The sequence below is a fragment of the Melanostigma gelatinosum genome, assembly GCF_949748355.1.
Source record: "Melanostigma gelatinosum genome assembly, chromosome: 16".
In the NCBI taxonomy this organism is placed as follows: domain Eukaryota; kingdom Metazoa; phylum Chordata; class Actinopteri; order Perciformes; family Zoarcidae; genus Melanostigma; species Melanostigma gelatinosum.
In genome coordinates this window covers 16,290,815-16,313,134 of record NC_136649.1, presented here as the reverse complement: position 1 = coordinate 16,313,134, position 22,320 = coordinate 16,290,815, and the positions used below count along the sequence as shown (strand labels likewise).

At 46.3% G+C, this 22,320-nt stretch overlaps 2 protein-coding genes across 3 annotated transcripts in view; one reads left to right on the top strand and one right to left on the bottom strand.

Annotated features, from left to right (window-relative positions):
* The window catches only part of mnat1 (MNAT1 component of CDK activating kinase), a 30,322-nt gene extending 11,278 nt beyond the window's left edge, over positions 1-19,044 (top strand). For both annotated transcript variants that reach the window (XM_079286880.1, XM_079286881.1), the window contains exons 7-8: positions 7,100-7,221; positions 18,737-19,044. In XM_079286880.1, the coding sequence (XP_079143006.1) occupies positions 7,100-7,221; positions 18,737-18,857 (243 nt within the window). In that variant the 3' untranslated portion in view covers positions 18,858-19,044. The remainder of the gene's footprint in view (positions 1-7,099; positions 7,222-18,736) is intronic.
* Positions 19,045-19,140: 96 nt separating this feature from the next.
* Positions 19,141-22,242, bottom strand: trmt5 (tRNA methyltransferase 5). The gene is made up of 5 exons (XM_079286879.1): positions 22,220-22,242; positions 21,475-22,061; positions 20,632-20,756; positions 19,852-20,491; positions 19,141-19,264 (listed from the first exon to the last, which is right to left on the bottom strand). Exons 1-5 carry the CDS (start codon positions 22,225-22,227, stop codon positions 19,197-19,199), a joined length of 1,428 nt encoding a protein of 475 aa, XP_079143005.1. The 5' UTR covers positions 22,228-22,242; the 3' UTR covers positions 19,141-19,196.
* Positions 22,243-22,320: the final 78 nt, after the last annotated feature.

Below are 22,320 nucleotides of genomic sequence, written 5' to 3'. Positions count from 1 at the left end.
AAACACATTGGATTGATCCAAATAGAGGATTTGGTCCTCTGACTCTCACCCTTTGGATACACAGCATAAAGTTAAACTTGCTGATGGAGAGAGAAGCAGCACGGTTGTGTTGCGCTTGGCTTCGTCTGTGATTGTTTTTCCTCGCTTCTTTCTTCCCGTTTCTCTTCATCCTCCCGTCCCTTAGCTCCTGTTGGTGTAGCAGCGCTCCCACCATGCATCTGCTCTGTTGCACTGTGAGACTCGAGTCAGGGGAACGTGTGGGTTTGGATTTCCCTTCACTTCAGAGTCCATAAGAATGACTTCTGTTTGACTTGGTAGGGTTTCAACACAGAGCGGTGGATTCCTGCAGATCGCTGGAATTCATTCATCTGCGAGTTTGTGGTCTCTTGTTCCACGCAAGGTTTCAGTTTTTCTTCTGCAGGAATGAGGGGAGGCAAATGTAACAACACATTTATGAACCTGGGACACATTTCCATAATCTGCCTTTTGTCACATTTAAGATGATTTTTGTTCCTCTCTTCACTGACAGGAATATCAATTCGTGCTGAAACCTACCCGTAGGTAGAGTTGATTTGCAGTCGACAAGGCGTCCAAGTACTCAAGGCTCCAATAATCACTTAAACCACTAAAATAGAATAAACAAATACGCATTGCCTCTGTAGCGTCTGTGCAATGTTGCTACAACTTGTGCATCTGAGTGACAGCTGCTTGAAAAAAGCTGTTTGTATCACGCTTTGTTCAACACCGTGGGACCTAAACCTCTATCCAGAAGGAAGGAGTTGTATTTGGGCAACCATTCTGATAATCACGTTAGGTTTTTTTTCTATTGTGGCTCTTAGAAATTGCAATGATCACGTCACCCAACAGATAATAATATACAATCAAAATACTCTTTAGCAGAAGCCCCGGTAGCAATACTTTCTTGTATTCAAAGGAGAAACAGATTGTGACAGTGATGAATGGACAGAGGGCCTCTTGTTTTTTCATCTGGTTGTTTTAGTCGACGTGCAGTTTATCGGGAACATGCGAGGGGACATCTCGGCTTCTCTGGCACTACTCTTTGCCTGGGTGATTTTCCAGGAGTTGTTGAAGGAGACTCCAACCCTGATCCTGATTATTCTGGTTGCGTGTTAACATGTCGGTGAACGGATGCTTGAGGAAGTTAGCCGATCCTGAGAGAAAGTAGTCTCGGTCCAGGTGTGATGTGAGGTGGGATGGGCCTGGTCTTGCCTCAGGAATGGTCTAGAATCACTCACTAATCCCTCACTTTGTAGGCACTCCATTGAACCCACACACACGCATACCCTTGTGCGGGTGCACGCACACATACACGCATCGACGTTCACGCCCCTCACCCAGTCTGAGCAAACATCCTTTGAAGAATAAAATGTCTCTTTAAAATAGACGTCCGCTGATATCAAAAGAGAGTCTCTGCGAAGGAGGGAGGCAACTCTTCACTGTTTAAACAGGTTTGCTTGTTGTTGTCTGACACATAAGACCAGCTTCAGAGGCAAGCACGATGACAACAGTCATGATGACAACAGTCGTTGTGCTTGGCACCTGCTCAGAGCAAAACACGGACACGAGGTGAGGGTTATTATTAAAAAAACATTATATATATATATATATATATATATATTTGGTTTAAGAATTGTATGAGTAAATGTGTCTGTTTGTCTTTGCCAGTAAAGTTATCGTGTTTTCTAGTCTAAGCGTACATGTGTGAGGTTGGGGATTGTCCTCAGCTGCTACAGTCTCCCATTCCTGAAAGCAGTGACCGATGGGGAATCTCTCCACCTTGGGGCAGCTTTCAGCGCCATCTTAGATGAAAGGTCCTAGGATCCAGCACTGCTCCGCTCCTCACAGGCGGCCGAGCAGCTGACATACCTGACGAGGCCGGCATGGGCACCTAATGAAAGCAGAAGGCACACACACACACATAAACAAAGAGCAACTCGCACACACAGTCTGCCAAATGTGGGTGGAAAGTTTATCCCTAAACATAGATGTGTAGCTGACTGAAATAACCCCCGGGTCCTCTCTGGCTTTATTCCATTCTACACTTAGGCAGTGGTATTTGACTACTGCCTTTAATTGAACCACATTCAATTCATATACTAATCAATTTCCTGCATTTCTGCATTTTACAACTGCATTTTATTTCTTGCACTGTTTTTTAATGTTTTAATGAATGTTCTTAATTGTTTTTAAATCTCATTTTCTTTTGCCTTGTGTTTTGATGCTTTTAATGGTTTTATGTGAAGCACTTTGAATTACCTTGTTGTTGAAATGTGCTATACAAAAATAAACTTGCCTTACCATAGAAAACACAAACACACACACACACACGGTGTGAGCTTGTTTGCTCAGGCCTGAGTCACTTGGTTAAGTTGTCCTCTACAGTGACCCTTGCTTAGCAGACGTACTCGTCAGCACAGGCCAGGCTCTGCCTTACTTTACTCTGGCAGACTGGCCCAACCTGTTTTACCTGCGAGGTGTCGCCCCCTCCCCCCCCTCCCAACCCTTACTCACTCTTTTTTTATTTCCCTTATTCACGCTCTCTGTACAAATAGTGCCAGACACAGATGTTTTTGTTGTTGTTTGTATAAATGTGGTGTTGTTTACAAATGTTGAGGTCTAAAACGTTCACAAACCAATAGCTTTATGTGGGAGAGTGCACAACCCCTTGCCCTTTGCTCTTTTCCTTGTTGTTGGATTGCTGGCATGTGGGGGGGGGGGGGGGGGGGGGGGGGTCAGCTCAGGGGGTAAAGAGAACCGTCAGCCCTGATTGGCACCAGCACATGTGGACATTCACACCTCTGCCCCTGCCCCTGGCTTGGCCCTGTTGGGTTGGCCTCAGCAACCCTTACCCACGAACAGGCCCAGCCCAGCCAAGGGGAAAAAGGAGTTGTCAGCTTTAAGTGCTTTGCGCTGGGGCAGCTGCCACTAGACAGGCGGTTATATTTATACTCGTAAGGCGAGGGGAGGCACTGTGTGGGCAGCAGCTTTCACACTTGCTACTTGTTGCTCAGTGGGCTGCACAAAGCTCTTTATCCGTACAGAAGCACTGGCGGTGCCAAGGCAGAAGGTTGAAGTGAGGGCTAAGGCTGGGATGGCACGAGGGTGGCCCCTAACGAGGGTTATTCATTTTATCTCCTGTACATTGCTGACCGCTCTTTACCTTTCCATTGATCTCATTATCACTTTGTGCATTAGTGACGAGAGCCTCGCTGGCTCTGGAGCGCTGCTGGAGACCGCTGTGGCCCCCCAAAACCCTCGGGAACCATGCAAGTGTATGTGGTTATCTGTGTGTGTGGTGGGGAGGTACTGATGGAGAGGTGAGTCTCTCAGCAACCTTGATGTGTCCTGCTTAACTGCAAAGTCAGAGGAGAGATGGGGGGCCTGGAGAGTGCTGATGATCGTGCAGTGTGTGTGTGTAGGAGCACACCTGACCCCATCCATCTCCTCTTTTTAATGTAGTCTTTGGTGTTATGCCTCAGGCCTTGAAAGTACCGTAATGTGACTTATATGAGACCCCTGTCCCATAAAAGCCCCATGAATGTCTGCCATATCACCCTGTCAGATGGGTTACCACTGTTGCTTTCCCAGAAGGCAGTGTTAAGATTGACAGCGGAGTTGAGAAAAGGTAGCATGACGGCAACACCCCCCCCCCCCCCCCAGAGGCAATGAGTGGTTAACCGCTTTCCTCCGAGCCAGCACACCTGTCCCCTCCACCAACACGAGGACAGGCAACAGTGACCTGACCTTTTAAAATGATTTGACTCCTAGAAATTGAAGCTGGTATTGCCAGATCACAGCAATTTGACTCTATCTGGACCTGAGGTTACATGTCGGAGGATCATAATACCAGGAGAGGCAGGACTACTCTCTCTGGTGCAATGGTGATTTCCTCAAATCCTCCTCCCCTGTGGTTTTATTGAGATTGATGACCCCCAGAGTTTCACTTTAGTGTCACAGGGGTATTATAAGAGTCTTAAATACCAGTTATACACAAACTTGAAAGCATCATGAAGGCACACATAATGTGGTGTAGGTAGTAAGGTGGGCCTCAATGATGTGAAAAGCAGATGTTTGTGTTGGCTCTTTCATCGGCGTTGTTCCAGCGGCCCCTCGTCCCTGAGCCATTTCTGCTCTGCTGGTCCTGGTTGGGGGCCCCCCCCCCCCTTCTGTTACTTTCTTTCACCGGAGCATTTGGAAAACAACATTCACATGCTGTAATTCACACAGGCTTTTAATAGGACACGATGAGTGCATGATTGAAAGCTTCAGCAGTATTATTAGGTGGCGTGGAGGATGGAGCATTTGATGGCTTGTCTTGCATCAAAGCTGCTTCAGTGTACCAACAATTTGGTCATTTGCTATTTTGTTTTGTGAATGCATTCAGAAGAGCACAGCCTGTTCTTGTGTATGCATGTCGTATGCTGTGTTTGGTCATGATGTGTCTGCCAGATTTCAAGGTGCCCTTGCAGAGGAATGCAACAGACATTTCTCCGGAGTGGGGGTTGGCTCTGTTCTGTCTGTCGCTCAAAAAATCAGATTTATTGCTCTTTAGCTATCTGCGACTCCCAGGTTGCCTCTCTCGTTCTCTACCACTCCAGCGTTGTAAACTTTTCTCCCCGTCATCCCAGTGCGTCTCTTTGATTGGCGCAGTGGAGGAGTTAAATAGCGCTGAAAGTCTGACAGAAGATGGATGGAGGGGACTGAATGAGCAGAAGTGAGGGAGAGTGACTGGGTTTGGGTTGGTCGGTCTGGGTTTCATTAGCCTGTGGTGGGGCTCCACTGTGTTGGATGAATGGATGGGACTGTATGGGGGATCACTGGCACCTTGGGGTTGAAGGTTGAATGAAAACCATAGAGAAGTGTGTGTCCAGCATCTGTGTTTTGAATGGAAAATCAAACAATCCAAGGTGTTTAAATGGTGTTTAAAAACAGGGCATGTAGATAAGGGCTGAAATATAATCTGATCACGGGTCCCTTATATGATCGGGTGTTTTTTTTGCACACAGTTGGTGACCAAACATGGATAAATGCCACATGTTGGCATCCCTTACAGCCAAGGAGCAACAGTTTGATGTGACTGATGTGATCTGATTTAGTACATGAAAATAAATCGTGGAAAGGTGATTCTTATTTTTATAGTTCGTTATGTCAGAAACATTTCAAGGTAATGCTTCCAAAAGTTTGAGTGACGTTCTCTCACAATTACTTGCTTGAAAAACTCCCTCTCCCACTGTTAATATACATTAATAATACATTTTTTATATATATATATATATATATATATATATAGAAAGAATACATTATACCCACTGTCACTATCCCAGTTGCTCGCCCCACCTGCATGTATAAACCACCGTTGCATGAAACAGGTTCAGGCTCGTTCTGTTAAGGAAGTCGACGGTCATTCTGTGAAATAGGATTGGATGATACGGATAAAATCCTGTATCGGTCTGTCATCTTATATTGTGATGTATCGTGATATTGTAAAAAAAAACATAATATATAATAAAATATGATGAATAAATAGCTCAATAAGTAGTCCACAAGTGGAAGAAAATAAGAAAAAATGGTGTTTATTTTCACATCGCCTGAACCTACTGGGACATTAAATCACACACTAAAGGCGGAGTTTGATGAGACACATTGAAGAAAAGTGTCGAAAAAATATATCTTGGATTGCTTTAACACTAGATATTGATGATGTTTGACATTATAAGAGTACAGTGTAAGGTGTGTGTGTGTGTGTGTGTGGGGGGGGGGGGGGTGTGTATTGTTTTGTCTAACTATCCTACACACTGACTGGTTAACACAATTACCCCCATGTTGTGTTTGGCTCAGAAACTGTGCCTCCATTGCTGTCTCGGTGTTCATCCCTTGGTGCTTTTACAACTTGTAGCTCAGCTTTGGCTGCTTTATTTCGCTGTGTGTGCGCTCGCATTGGGCCAAAGCATGTGTGAGGGCGGGCAGTCTGAGGCCGAGGGGCACATGTTATTCGTTTAGTTTGGTTTTCATCAGCTCCCCTCTGTGTTCTGTTGTTTACACTCCCCCACGACTCTTTTCTTTGCTTTCCCCCTTATCTTTTTATCTCTCCTTTGTCTCCGAGTTCCTTTGCTGGTCCCTAAAATAGTCAATGTTTTTTTAGACATCATCTTTTTAATTCCAGGCTTGTTTCTTGAGTCTGGCTCATCTTTTGAGTCTCATTACTTTAATGCCGGAGAAAACAAAGTGGTCTGACGCTGTGTGGAAATTCCCCTTTGATGGCAGAGCCCCAAATCGAACAATTCTACTGTGTTCTCAAGAAGTATCATGTTTCTGACTCCATCACCATGGTCAAGAGCATTAGGAACTGGAGTAGCCTGACTGAAATCTCAACTTTGAGTATTTACGCCTTGAAGGTTTTTTTTATAAAACAGACTACAGTTTTCTGAGCTTGACACGACGGCTCTTATGACTGTAGGAGACGCAGCAATGACATATTTTTGTTAAACTTATGTTGAATAATCCTGAGGGTTTGCTTAATGTTAGTCACATTCATATTCACCCAGGCTAGATCCACAGTGTTTTAGGTGAATCCTTGGAAAGATGATGCAAGTAGCAAATAATGCCAGCGCTTCCTACACACTAGCCTACCTAATTTAAGGTTTATTAATTACTGTCTTTCTCTTCTACAGTTCTACATTATCAGTGCATTTGTATTTTTGGTGATTTCATGGAAATAGCCGTTAGCCATTTTTGATCCAATGTACACTTACTGTTATGAGGAATTTCTCCTGCATGTTATTTCCGTTTCTTCTTGATCAGATTCCCATCAGGAATAGTTGTTGAGTAGCCAACAACTAAAAACATACTCATTGTCATTGTTCCAGCAGTGCCCGGGGAAAATGTTGTCAGACAAAACTCCTATTGCCAAACCAGTTCGTCAAGAACTGGTGGTTGTTAATGCTGCAGTTTGATTGACAGTTAGCCTTTTTAAATAGTTTGTGTCATCCTAATCTCTCCATAGCTGTAGTTTCCAGTGTTGCACCGCACAATGAAGATGATTGTCCTGTGTTGAATGTCTCACTGTTTGTTTTTTCAGCATCAGACGGTGTCTCTTCAGCCTCCTCCCAAGATAGAGGAAGTTCTGTACCACTACAAGGCCCTTCAAGTTGAGACATACGGACCTCCAGTGCCTGAACTGGAGCAGCTGGGCAGATTCGGGTACAAACTTATCTTACTTATCTTACAAACGTAACTTACAAACACTCGCACATCGGACTTACTACGAGTTTTTATTTTTTACCTTTTTAGATGAGCAGAGTTGTCAAGTTGAATGATGGAAAGAAGAACAATGGGTTCATAATTTCCTCAAAGGGACTTTGGAAGTTCAATGGAAAGAATTATGTAATTTGGTGCCAAATAGACTGTACGAAAAATAGAGACACACTTCTGAGTCTGTTGAGATTATTTGGTGATTAAACAGCTGTTGATTTCCAGTGAAGTTTCCTTGAAATAACTGATGCTTTTAAACCCAAGTAAATATTGAGTAAAAGCTATTTGTAATTCATTATTCGAAAATATACAGACTAAATACTGTCTCAATATTCCTTACAATTGACACCAAATTTAAAGTTCTTTCCAAGGACCTACCTATCAATTTCCTTTCTATGACATTTTAGGAATCTATGGGGCTGGTAATATAAGGTGTTTTTGATTACACTTAAATTAAACTTAAGTTTTGTAGTTCTCCACGTCGCTGCTGTAGTGTATTGGTGTTGGGTTAGAGAGTCGCTCTGCTTGGAAAGCCTGGCTCGTCTCACTTGACTCTCCTCTGATTAACTGGGAGAGTGAAAGCAAATGAGGAGGAGGAGGAGGAGGAGGAGGAGGGCTGGGAGAGTGAGAGAGGGAGTAACAACCATCACCCTGCCACAAGCCACCACAGTGCCTCTGTAGGAGTGTCCATTAACACACACAGGAAGTGCTTTCCCCCGACGGCCCCTTCGGGCCAATCAATCCACGACTCCATAGGTCCAGTACTTGCCGAATGTAAGCTATCCATCAGACAGCCCAGCGCCCAGCCATCTGCACTGCAACTGGCTGGCACTGAAGCCTGCCCACACACCGAGAGCGGCATGCTTTTATTTGGGTGACGGGAGCAAAACGGGGTCAGGTTCTTTTTGGGCACATTGACTTTCAGCCCTGCTTCACCCTGACCATAACCTTCATTTGGCTGAGATGTGCAGATTTGTACATATTGTCAGCATGTTTCGGGAAAAGGGTTTTCTAGTTTATTCTCCTTTATTCTTCAGACAAAAGCTGCTATTGGCTTTTGTTGCACAATCACATTTACCTAATTGCCTGGAAAATCACGTACTTAAGGTGAAACTTTTTCCTTAAAGGTTTGTGGGCGAGTTTAAGCAGAATAACTGCTACTTATTTACATTATGCATTCAGTGAAGTGCTGAGGTCCTTCTTCTTTTGGCCGGGCTGATCAATATGCAGATGAAACACATCTCACAATTTTTGCCGCATGCTGGAGCTCAGAGGAGGGAGGGAGGGAGGGAGGGAGGGAGGGAGGAAGGAGGGGGGGGGGGGCTGGTGTCAGCAGTTCAGGGGTCCAGGAGGACCGATGCTGGAGAGAAAGGGCTCTGCCACAGAGATAAATGAGGTTCAGTTCAGTGAGGAACGCCAGTCCCACCGGTGCAGGCCGGAGGCAGCGACACAGTCAGGCTCATTCAGACAAACCACAACTCCCAAGATGCAATGTGCTGTTAAGTAAAAGCAAGGAATTGTGCTGACACTTTTGGCGCAGTTGGCAGTTTGTGATTCAGCTAAGTTTGAGGTTTTGTGCACGCAAGCTCAGATGTACATAAACGATCAAGCTCGCACATACACATGCATCCAGACGGTGTCCCTTAAACCCGCTACACAGTTTGTGTCATACACACTCACTCTCACCCCTGTTATTGCACTCCCAGCATTTTGGCAACAATAAAAGTTTTGTGATGTGGTAGAATGTCACCTGTGTCTGTGTGTGTGTGTGTGTGTGCGTGCAGCGGAGAGAGAATGCAGACAGCGTTGAGAGGGTGAATCGTGAGTCCCCAGTGTAGAGCCTTGGACTACAGCTCCAGTCCTATGACCTGTGAAGGGAATATGCTTGATTGTGCCAGGAGATATGGATGTGCCTGAGCGTGGGTGAGGTGAAAGGGGCTGTGAGGGGGCAGGTACTTATTTAAAAAACACGGCTGTTTGTCTTGGTCAAGGCCTACGGTGACAGCAGCACCGCTGGTGATTTGTCTTGGACACAGCCATCAAGAGAGACTGGAGAGTTGAGCTCGCACACCCCCCTCCCTGGTGGCCCCGGGGCCTCTGGGGCTGGACTGTTGCACAGGATGTCCAGTCAACGCAGGGCTCACTGGAGCCGTATTTTCTTTTTTCTTATTTCAACTTTTCTTTCACGCCGCTCCTTTCCCTCTGTCACAGTGTCTGTGTCTTTTTCGCCTTGTCTCTTTGCCCCCCAACAAAACCGCAGGAGTGCTGCACTGCTGCCAGGAAAAAGATGGTCCACGCCTCTTTCACTGTCTCCCCCTCTCTGTCAGCTGTACCTGAATAAATATGGGCTGAGCTGAGCTCTTATATTAAAGACAGCTGCCTCAATACTGGAGCAGAGGAAAGGCGGCATGTTCAGGCTACAGGGGCCTCCAAAAGTGTCCATTCAGCTTCCACCTCAACATCAACCCCCCCGTCACACACTCGTACGTAACCAAACGCTCCTCCCCTGATGTGCATAGGTGCGTTTGATTTGCCACAGAGGATAGGACTCCTACTGTGTGAGCTTTCTATAATGGCAGTAAAGTGCTGTCCATCTCGTTGACTGGCACATACCCAGAACCATGCGTGAGCCATGAGAGTTATGAGGAGGCTATGAATGTAATATTACAGCCTGTACCGCCATGGCTCCTTGCTTTTATGTTGAACAGTAAAAGCCTCTAATAAACAAAATCAAAGTGAAGTAAATACCGCTTTGTAGACGCAAATGGAAACATATGATGTTTACATTGACATGGCTGTGATATGAATCCCAGCACACAGCAGCCATAGACCGAAGCAGTAGCTGTTTTAGCTCACGCGGACCCTGCGCCTGCTGACGGACAAAACCCAAATGGAAGCACTTGGATACATCAAAGATACACGGCACCAATTCGGTCCCGCCTGCATTATGTATAAAATAAGTATGTTTTCCGTACATGAGGTCACATAGATACATGCTGACGACCTGAAAGAAGCGGTTACGTCCTATTTTAGTTTGTGTGTGTGTAGATGAGCATCTGGGTCTGAGTTTTGTGCTCTACGAGAATACTTTTAAAGCTCTGACTGCGTAGGCGATGAAAGACTGACTGGGATCTTGGACAAGGACAAATCATATGGGGGGAAAAAAAAGAGGGGAAAGAGAAATTGGCTGCGGAGCGTTGAAACATTTGACTCAAACCTCAAGTGCTGACAATGAAAGCTAGCCAGAACAGTTGTTTGTGTTGGCACAGGTCGCCCTGAAATTAGCCCATCTCTTTCTGACAGAGGTTGCTCAATGTGCTTCGCCAAATGCCAGTGTGTATAATATTATGAAGTTTTGCCTCCTCCCCCGTGCGCATTGCTTTCTATAATTGGTGGAAAAAGTGAGGTTTTTCTGTTGGGAGCGCTTGTCAAGCATCCGTCTCTTGTCGGTGGGGTGAAGGGGAGCAGCTGAATGAGCAGAGTGTTTAGTCTGGAGCTGTTCTCCTGGGGTTATACTTCTCCGTACGAGGAAGTAGTCCTCAAAGCACTTTCTCTCACCAACTGGTGGCAAGCCGAGGGGTTAGACAGCGATGGACTTTTTTTTTTCATAAATACAAGAGGACAAGGAATTGTTTTCTTCCTCTGGAAACGGCCCATCAAGTCTTCATTTCACGTAACTTTTTATGGACATATGTACATACACATGGACACACGGAAGAACCTAAAGTACTTGTGCACACGTTCATAGACCAGCTATGTTCGAAGTGTGCTTAAAGGACGCCGGCTCACTGTTCTGGTTGGGAGCCAAGGGTTAATGGGTCTCTGAGTGATGCGCTCCTCCTGCCTGTGTTCTTTAGCTTTCCAAGCGTCCCTTGGCGTCCGCGTGTTTATGTGAATGGTGTGTATCTGTTTGTTTGTGTGTTGGCTTATACTGCATGTTAAGTGCTTTGGTGGGAGGGCGATATCAAGAATAGTCAGTGGTGCCATCACAGCCCTCAGTTCCTGGCATCCGGCTTTGCTAGCCTCTTCCCGCCTGGTTGGCCTGACTCCAGGTCTGAGCTCTCCATCTTTCCAGCTCTGGCCTGGCTGGCCAAGAGCACTTCCACTGACCCTGGACTTGGCTCACGGAGTTAGCAGGACCACTAGATATGCTCCACAGAGTACTCTTGAATCCATTTCTGCCATCACTAAATTGGAGCAAATGAGGTTTAAATAGCATACAAGTCATTCTTTCCTTCCTCTGCTTTCCCTTTTGACTCTGTGATGAAAGTGCAAGTCAGCCATCATATTCTTCTTTTTCTCTCGATATGCCGAGAACAGCTTCTCCAGAGGAATTTCTATGAACGGCCATGAATAGCTTTTTCACGTATCCCAGGTTCTCTGATCCCTGCAGGGCGCATATCCTCCTGATGGGCCTGACGGGGCTGGAAGGGCCGGGGGAGGGGGGGGGGACAGGGTCAGAGGTCACTGCCCACAGGGGACCTGAAGTTCAGCACCGGGACGTCAGAGTGCCGAGACTGACGGGAGCAGAATGATGGCACCTTGGAGAGACGGGTCTCGTATTCTTGGCCTCAAATAGTCATTCACTCGCACACTCTGTCTCTCACAAACACAGCGTTGATGCTTAAGTTATGAGCTGGAGACTGAGGCGCCGGTTAGCATGACCTCAGATGAACTCCCTCCAGAGCAGTCTGCTTTGATCCACTTTTACTACGATTAGATAATGTCTCGGGGCACGTATTTTGCTTTCTTACAGCCAAATTAAAATATTCTGTGACGTTTCCAAATGGTGCCATTTATGGAAAGAATTGTTTATTTGGCTCTTGCATAACACGAGGGGGCTTTGCCTCAAATACTCTGGTGTTTCCACCATAACCAAGACCTAAAACTGAACTTGGTTGGTCAGATATCTGATATCCTACTGTCTTCCAACACTACACACTCATCGTCGCACATGCCATTGTCTTGTGTTACTAGATCCAGCACAGCCAGTAACTGTAGACCTCAACGCAGTGCTTCTCTGACAATTTAAGTGTTTCCATAGCTTAGATCTAAAAGCTTGAACGCAGCCGCGAGGCTCTCGGATTTATAATTTGCATAACCAAAAGAGAGTGCAGGCCCAATAAAACTGTGGAGGTTCAAGCCCTACGATTTGACTTGCAAACCCGTCTGTGTCAACACGATGCCCCATCTTCATTCACGGCATACAGCCACCACCTTGCTTTTCACGCTCAGCTTCTTGTACAGTAGGTGCTTATTCTCTTTGTTGCTAACTAGATCAGAGACAGAGTGGAGGGTGGCCACCGTCCGACTCTCCACCAGCCCCCACCCAGCCCATTATCCTGTCTGTCTCAGTAAACAGACCATTAACAGACAGAGCTGGTGGAGGCCAGATCACTATTGTTTCCCCTCCCATAGATCTGTGCAAATATTGATCTTCTCTTTAAGTATGCTTCAAAATAAGCACGCGCTGTAGTTGACTGGAGGCTTTTTACTTGTGGGTGAGTCATTTCTGACCCAAAGAGCAGGCGGGAACAGAGGGAACATTACAGTATGATTGAGCGGGATAGAGAAACATTTGTCTTGTGTGTATTCTGCTCATATGAAAGAGGTCTGCTTTTAGTGTTGTTGTTTTCCCTCGGTGGGCTGTGTGCCAGACAGACCAGCAGTCTCCTCCCAAGATGAACCCAGGCCAGGCCAAACCAGGCCAAACCAGGCCATTGGCAGCGAAGGAGACACCAGCGGACAGGGAACTCCGAGTATAACAGTGTTCTTGCCTCCAGGTTTATTTGCGTCACGGCCGAAAGGCGACAGTGTCGACCCCGTCACCCAGCGCAGGGCGAGGTGATGTCTCCTGACTATTTTAACACACACACACTGATCGGTGGAGAGGTTTGCAAAGCAGGTTGCATGCTTTCCAGGGTTGCATGCTTTGATTTTGAGCATGATGGTGCTCATGACTCTGTGCACACACCCCGTACCAACAGGCCTGCACTGTGTGCCTCTCTCCTGCTCTTCAACCCTGGGGCAAAGGGCCCGGCAATGTACAGGGGGATTAGCTGGCTCATTTTCCCCTCTTAAGAGCTGGAGAAAGAAAACAAACTCCTGTCTTGTGGGGCTTGGCTGTGGGGACTTGCCACGCACACCTCATGGTAGGAGATACTTCTCCACTATGATGTATGAATTATCGCCCTCCCCCTGCTGTACCTTTCCCTGTCTTTTGTGTTCCTTCACCCCCCCCCCCCTTCTTTGCGCGTTTCCCATCTTCTTTGCCTCTCCTCAGTGCGCTCTATTCCCAGAATGTTACGTCTAACTGTCATGGCTCCTCTGCTGTGTATGTATGTATAGGTGTGCCTTGTGCTAGCAGCCATTCACTGAACAGCATATGTTCTTCCATCTTTTACGGCGCCATTTGGCTAACGATGACACTGATGTCATGTCATGATCCTCCCTCTTCAGTCTGGTTTGCCCCCCCCCCCCCCTCCTTCCTCTAAGCTCTCCAGGGGGGCAGAGTTATCAAGTAGCAGCTCAGGAGGCGAAAGAAAGAAAGATGCTCTCTGTATCGAGTGGCTAGCGGGATGTGTGATGCTTCTACAAGCCCCTCGGCTGCTGCGGTTAGGTGTGAGGCCGGTGGCCCAGCCAGTCAGCCAACCTCTACTGCCCCCATCAGGTCAGACGGAGGAGGTGCGGCGCCAACACACGAGAGCCCTGGATGAGTCGAGACAGGTGACGCCTGGAGCAGGAAGTGAGGTTTGGGCACAATAGGCCTTTACCGTGGGCACCTCCACAGTGCTATCTGTGCAGAGACACAAAACAAGTCAACCACTTCGTCTTCATCACTGATACCAACAAGCTGCCTTCTTGAAGACAGCTCACAGATTGTCAGTCACTCCACATGAGAATGTATTTCTATTAGCGTTAATGTCAAGTGTCACCCAAAGCTTCTGTTCACACTCTAAACATGTTCTCCCCTTAACTAAGTGTTAGCTACACCCGCCTCCCTCACCTCTCTTATTGGACGCAGCCTCAGCCCGTCGATGGTGATGATAAGACACAGGATAATGGATAAGGGGTCTGTAGGCTCGTGAGGATATGATGTAACCGTATTGAGCCCCCCTCAGACACACTCACAGACAACTTGAGATAATCGGATGGACAGTGGGTAGGCTGATGGCTGAGGATCTGTCTCACACACTCGCACGTCCCAGAGGAAGCTGCATTCAATGGAAAAGAGACTGACCTGTGACCTCTGGTGATGAAAGACCTCTGTTGACAGATATAGTATACCTGTGAGAGTCCTCTGTGTTTGGCTTGTCGGCGGGGGTTTTGTTTCTAGACTGCAGCCTGGACCAATTCACACGTTCTCCACCGGTGGAGTTCTGCTCCATCTGTTCGCCGTCGGTACCGATACAAACCGCTCTACCCTTAGTAAAACATGTATTCACACACACGTGAATTGTGTATCCACACACACGGAGGCATAAGCTCACATCGCACATATACACAATGCGCTCAGTGTGCAGTGTCTCTCACAGGGGTACATTTTCTCTCAGGGTAGAGTGTAGGAAGGAGGGGCAGATGGGGCAGCAGTGCTGTGAGTGAAACCGGAGCTGCCTGAGGAATGCAGGGGGTGTTTTTGGAGGAGTGGAGTTTGGGGGGTAAAGGGGGGTTGACTTAAGGGGTAGGATGGGTGATTAGGGGGTGACAGCTGAGTGCTGACCCCTCTATAATGACAAATCATCTGGCAGGTGTGTGGCTCTGCACCCCCCTCCCCCCACCCTCCTCCAGCCCCCATCAATTCCAGGCCAGGAATCCTCAACCGCTGCCGGAGCAGAGCGCTAAAGGAAGACTTCCGGACATTCGCACTGCCATCCAGAAGCCTTTCAGGAGTATGGGGCAGCCTCTGCTCAGATATAGCCCTCCTTGTGCTTGTCAGATGCCCTCTTCGTGCACGGAAACACACCAGTGCAAGCTCCTTCGCTTTGATAAACATAGCTAATGAGGCTTCAGTCCTTGGAACGGTCTCGGGTAGGGTAGGTTTTATTGATTTATCTTTGCAGATTTTTCCGTCCACTGTTGATTGAACAGAATACAGAGTTCATCGCTCCAACTGCCCGAAAGTCAGCGTACCCTGTTTGGGTCATGACTCATGCTAAAGACGAGCTGAATTCAAAACGCCTCTCATCATCTATGAAGTAAAAGCAAATGCTGATCCTGAATCAGTGAGGGTTTGCTGTGAAAGAAGCAGCCGGACTTATACATTACTCTCTTGATTCTTTCAGAAAATCCCATTCATACAGATGTTTCCTCAGGTTTCTGTTGAAGGAGCCATTTTAGCTTGAGTTTGGCTTCTTTTAACTATTAAGTCTTTATGTATGAAAGCAGTCAAACCACATACAGTAATTCTACAGTGAGCGCTGTTTAAGACTGATTCAGATTGCTCTATTGTCTCGTGCGTCTGCTCTGTGGTTTGTACGTTGATTAAGTGTCTGCTTGCTGAAATAACCATTGTAGCATTACAGGCCTCTTTTCTTTTCCATCAAGCCCGGCCTTCCACAGCTCTCCTTAATCCAACACATGGAGTCTAGACAAGAGGCCCAACGCAGCCCGCGCCTCCGTCTGATATCGGCTGTTTTCCCTCCAGAGTCCCAACCTCGCCGCTATTTCCCTAAAGAACCCAAACACCCGCCGTTCCGCTGCAGCGTCGTCGATCCAAACACAGAGGAGCCACACATTCCCAGCTGGAAATCAAGCAGAACCCCACCGGAACATTTCGCCACTTATCTTTTCACTTTGAATTAGAGATGCGGCTGTGCGGCGTTTTCCAGTCAGCCGGGGTGTGGAATACTTTCGGGGTCCCGTCAGGGAAATCTCTGACCGTTATTAGCATTAGCAGGAGACATTGCCCAGGTATTCAGAGTTCCAGACCAAAGTGGAAAAATGCTGTTGGCCAACTTGGCTCTGAACAGTTCTGATTCACATGTTTTTTTTTAAAAGAAATGGGGTTACAGCAGATGGTATGAGTAGTTTAAAATGCAAGGGCTTCATCTATTATGCTTTTGAGAATTAAAAAAAAAAAAAGAATCTAAATTGGACACTCATGCTGAGATGTTCATCTTTGAAAAAGCATGTATCACTCCTTTCAGTGTGTAATGCTGATGGAAAACCCCTGTCATATTCCCTTGTGGCAATTGCAGTCTGACACGCACACTGTCATACTGTGTCATTCAGTTGTCTTCATCACCTGCACTCGTCTTTTCCCACTCCCCCCCCAAGCGACATAATGGGCCAGTCCAAAGTGACCCATATTTACCCAATAATACGAAGCTTTGAAAAGACCCATATCGAGTTGCAGCTAATGCTCCAGTGGGGCCCGGAGAGTGAAAGATGTTACCGGCCGACACGGCTTGGGTTTCACGGCCCTGTGAACAAAAGGCAGTCCAGTCCTCAGAGAGAAGGGGAGAGGGGATGGGGGGAGGGCGTGGAGACTGTGAGTGCACACTGAAACAGTAGCGTCGGAGGGTCTCGAAGCGTCTGTCAGTGCGGTATAGTTTGTGTGTGTGAGTTGCATCTCGTTTTATGATTGAAGGAAGTGTAAAGAGTCTGCCTGTTTTTGTAGGCAAGTGTGCAGCACATTTTGAATGCATTTCATGTTGTTGCACGTCTTAGGTTTCGCCAAGTACAGTCATGTGAAAAGAGTCGAGTTCATCTTTCAGCTTCCTCTACAGCCGGTCATGTGTATGTACATGTATGCGGCTGGCCTTTACAGGAAGATGCGGATACGGCCGCTGAGTTAATGGAGCAGAACTGAACTAACCTCGGGTGTTAGGGGTGAGCAGAGGGCAGACGGGGTTGGTTTAAGAGAAGAGGGTTTGTGATGATGATACCCAAAGGTGATTTCACCTCATATCCTCCCTCCTCTTTTTACTTCCCACCCCTCCTTCTGTCTTTCTCTCTCTCTCCCCCCCCCCCCTTAGGGGCAGGCAGGTATAAAGTTACACAGAGCTCTCAGCTTTCTTGGAAGGAATGACCACATGAGTAGCTTGGGGATTAGATTAGCAGGAAGAGCAGACTTAGCCGGGCTGTAAATAGCCCACTTTTTTCACCATTAGAAAGGCCCAGTACAATATAATCAATAGATAGCACTCATCCGATGCAGGAAGCCACATGAGAAGACCTCCCTCAAGTGCTCTGAAGGACAGGCTACAGCAGCTTGGGCCTAATGAAGTTATTATTAATCACTGGGCCTCCTGTTTTGAACTTGTGTGTTGTTTCTCTAGTGGGTGATGAGTGGCCTTTGTGTGCGAGACCTGATTGACATCTCTTGCTGCTCTTACTCTCACTTTCACTGTCTATTGTACGACAAGACGAGGGCATCTTGTGGGAATGTTTGACTTGTATGTGTTGGCATGCTAGCGACTATGTTTCAGCTTTTTTTTTCTTTTTTAGGAAAGCATCAATCATAAAACACCGAAGCAAAATATGATCTTTTGAGCGTGTAGTCTCACCAACACCTTTTTTCTCCCTGTCCATCTCTTATGCACACACACACACATACACACACACACACACACACACACACACACACACACACACACACACAGAGCCTCCCCACAGGTGTTGGGTTACTCTGTATAGCAGCTAGAATGTGCACAGAAATCACAGAGGACTGTCTGTCCTCTTGATTCCCATTTCACTTTGAAGTTTCTCCGGCTCACAGGAACAGGGGCCACAAAGCCAGACTCGTGTGAGGGCTTTAGCTCTCTCTGCCAGGATTCTGGTTTCTGCAGGGTGGGAGGTGTAGGGGGGGAGACAGTATTGACAGGCGAGGCTACGTGTTGTCTCAGTTGCTCGAGGACTTTGCTTTTTTAGCTTTGTAGTCAAGATGCTACAAGAGAGCAGGTTTGCAGGTTTCTCCCCTAATGAACACTTTTTGATGGCACAAAACAGTGGAGGAAGGATTAGAGTGGGGACACAGGTCAATCCCCCCCACACACACACAAATAGAGGGGCATCTATCACTGTGGGGACAAGATGTGGAGACTAAATTAACAGCTCGACTGTTTTTCTGTCTGTGCATGAATGTGAAAATAAACAGTGACTTTTGGCTTTCCTCAAGAACCTGAAAAGCGGCTTTGGCAGGATACATCTGTAAGCACTTAAAAAATAAAAGACACCCATAATACTTTAATAGAGCCATGTTGGAGAGGCTTTTAGGCACAAGGTGAGCCAGTGTTAGTGTATGGGTACGTCTGTCTTCGTTGATCTCATCAAAGGGCCAAAGGGTCGCGGAGAGCCAGAAAAAATAACTTCCAAGTGTGGATTTAATGAAGAATAAACTTACACTCAAGTTACACTCGCAGGAACTACTTTTTGAAAGCAGCTCTCGGGGCTTCCAGTCAGTCACGTTGTTTACAAAATACCTCACTGCTGTTACTGACCAGGGCTCTCTGTGTGTTCTCAGGTATCTGAACCACGTGCGGGCTGCCATGCCTCAGGACACAGCTGGAGGATACACCTCAGCTTTGGCATGTCATCGAGCTATTCAGGATGCTTTCAGTGGACTGTTCCCTCTGAAACGCTGAGCACATCCAGAGCAACAGCCACTGGTTGGAAATGTGACAAGGACAATAAAAGCCACACCGCTACCACTACGGAGAGGGCAAAGGCTGCTGCTGTGATGGTGATGATTGACTTTTGGTCAAGGTGTATATGATTTTTTTTATATTTTGTGTTACTTTTATATTTAAATAAATCACAATGAACACTGAAAAGCTCCATCATTTTTTTTATTTATTTTAAAAGTGAAACAAGACTCATGACCAAGCTCTGAATAATAGTTCTAATACATTCTAATATGAACAAAAAGGAGTCATGTATTGAAGTAATGATTTCTTATGTTTCAGTTTGAAAAAGACTTGATATTATGATTGTGTTGAATCTGTAGCTTCTTCACACTTCTGTCTCTTCGGAGCTGGTTCTGCTGAAGGCTCTGTGGAGGAACAAAATCTGTTTAGAATTTAATAGTGTAAAACTTTATTGTCTTTGGCCCATCATTCAGTACATTAAAACATGCAAATACAACAACAGCGAGACTACGCAACGGTTAAAAATAAAGATTATTTTCATCATTGATTGTAAACAGAAACAGGTATATTCTTTCTTTGTATGTGAAGTAGGTATATACATACAAAGAAATTGCCGTGGCATTATTATAGTAAAATATCCAAAAAGCTCTTCAGTTTATTTTCATGCAAATTGAAATAATATATTTCTCACATTTGAGAAGCTGAAAACATAAGTTTGGACATTTTTGCTTGAAAAATTACTCAAACATTTGATCGATTATTAAAATGGTTGCCTTTGTTTTTGGTAGATCGACTTTGTAAAATATTGTACAGAAAAATGAAGCAGACTTTCAACTTGAGTTAAAAAAAAAACTAAACGAAAATATAGTTTCCTCTGCAATTATGTTTCCAGAGAGCTGCCACTGACTTCTACCATAAGTAGTATTCATGTTCACATTTGAATATTTACGTTGTCATTAAATTCCTCACTGTTTTTTGGATCAACTCTCACCTGTCTGTTCATGATCACCGCTGAAGAGGACCTCTTTTGGGAGTGTGAAACTCACACACATCATATCTTTGTTGGGTGCTACATTACGCACAAAATGCACAGAACACCGGTCCTTCAGGGGGAACCCGAGGCTGTGGGAAGCCCTCTCCGCCACATCCGCCTCAGGGTTGTCATCTTTAGAGAAGCCGTAGCAGTGCACCGTGGGTAGATTCTCATCACAGCAAGGCTGCTGGTGCAATAGGCCTCTGAATGCATCCAGGAAGTCCAGAGCCAAAGCAGGCAGGTTCATCACTACATGAATACTGGCTTTTCCCTCGAGCAGCGCGGGCAGCTCCTGCCTCACAGGCCCCCGGATGAACGCTCTGCCGTCCAGGTTAAAGGTTCTCACTTTCTTCTCCACCTTGTTGAGTTTGCAGTTGTGCTGCAGCCATCGGTGGGACTCGGGGTTGAGATCGTTGGCCAAGCAGTTTGCACCTGAGCGGGCAGCCGGGACGGCGAAAGGTCCGACGCCGGCAAACACATCAAACACGGTGTCGCCACGTTTCACGAGCTGCACCACACGCTGGTGCTCTGTGCTCAGCCGGGGATTCCAGTAGACGTGAGAAAAATCAAACTCGTATGTCGCCCCGTTTTCTTTCACCTGCGGCACAGACCAAGATTGTATCAACCCTCAGTCCATGATCTGATTACATCTGAGAATTACTGTGCAAATGGATCGTGGTATTTAAGAAAAAAAATGTTAATAAACGTGAAATAATAATAATAAATGATTTAACCTACTTTGGCGACCATGTTCTCCTCTCCAGCTAGCATCTCCATCGTGAAGTTGCGGTAGGTGGAGTCAATCATGTTTGTCTTATTGACCACACAGGTAACACCGGGGTTTTTGTCCATGATGACTTGACCTACAATGGAAGCAGTCACGCAGTTAGCAATGAATACGACTTCCTAACTCTTTTCTTTGTTAAACCTGCGGTGCTTTAAGTCAGAAAACTACACATTTATAAGAATTTAAGCAGGAAACGAACCTTCACATGTAAAGTGTAAAAAGTTGTCTGAAAGTGTTGACGGTACTGATAAAACGTCAACGTTTCTTCCTCGTAAGAATTGATTGCTCACATGACAATAAGTCACAGTTGACGTAATTTGCTCATTTAAAAAGGAGCCTGATTAACGCGACGCTTTGTGCATTAAAGTTACATTTAGGCACTGAAGAGTGTGTTTGAGACTTGACTTGCTGAACATCTGTATTTTCCACAGTAATCATTTTGAGAGCACACTAACAAATATCTGACTCACTCACTCACTTCTATATGGACAGGTAAAAAATGAATGGAGAACCCTCAATGCATGAGTGGAGAAACAACAAATGCAGAGGCTTCCATTCACTAAAATGGTTTGATCAGTATGAGAAGGTTGTGAATTACATTCTATTGTCTTCACTGTCGCATCTCAACAGGACTGAACAGCTGTGGGGGATTTTAAAGCAACGTTTTAAGACAGCGCTCTCCTCAAAACCAAATTGAAGGACTATTTTCAGGAAGACAGAATAGTAAACTTCTAGAGACTTGTTCACTCTATAACAAGGAGCCAAAATACACCTTCATATGGGTTGCTTCTCACCTATGAGGTTCTTGTATGGCAGCTGGTGGTCCCTCAGGTTCATGTGTGCGATGTGTCCCACCCGGCTGAACCCAGAGGTGACGTCCTGCCCCTGAGGGAGCACAGCCTCCAGCACTTCTTCACTCTTCAGGTTGTGATAGGTGAGTCGCAGCTCGTAGTACTGCAGCTCTTCAGCGACACTGAATGACCTCAGAGCCTCGGCTTCGGCTTCACTGAAGGAGCTTGGAGAGGACACTCTGTGGGGGTCCAACAGGACTAAACGAAAGTCACTACTCTCCTCTTTATCTTGCACCACTCGGGGTACCCCTGGGCGCTGGATGGTCGCCTTTCTCAGGCTCTTTACCACCTTGTTTAAGACCCCAGTGGGCACCCGTAGCGCTGGGACAGTGATAGTCTGTGTGAAGGCCTCTTTGTCCAGAGAGGTCATACCCCGGACCTCTGGAGGGGCCCGGTAGAGTTTAGGCTCCATTATGGGGTTAACAGCAAAGCCAGAACAAACTGAGGCTGCAGGGCAGATGCTCCGTTGTGCAGCGGCAGCTTTTCGGTTTCCTTCAATTGGTATAGACGCAAAGACTCTGGAGAGGAGCCTGAAATGACAAACACGTTGCGGTTATGAAGCAGAAAAATAAAGAAAACACATCATAACTGTGAACCGAGTGTTATTTTTAACAAAGCGAAGCAACTCTGTGTTAAATCAAAGGTAATTATGATGCTATGTTCGAGAAAATCCAGATTCAGCGCTCACCTCAACATCCTTCACTCGCAGGCATGCTTGATTAGCGTCGTCGGGGGTCGACTGGAGCTGGCTCGTGATTGGTCAAACGAGCGAAGAGTCGCGCTCCGATT

Coding starts and splice junctions, on each gene's coding strand:
- trmt5 (XM_079286879.1), bottom strand. Junction 20,757..21,474: donor GCCATACAAGAACCTCATAG/GTGAGAAGCAAC, acceptor CTTCCATTGTAG/GTCAAGTCATCATGGACAAA. Junction 20,492..20,631: donor AGGAGAACATGGTCGCCAAA/GTAGGTTAAATC, acceptor TCTGTGCCGCAG/GTGAAAGAAAACGGGGCGAC.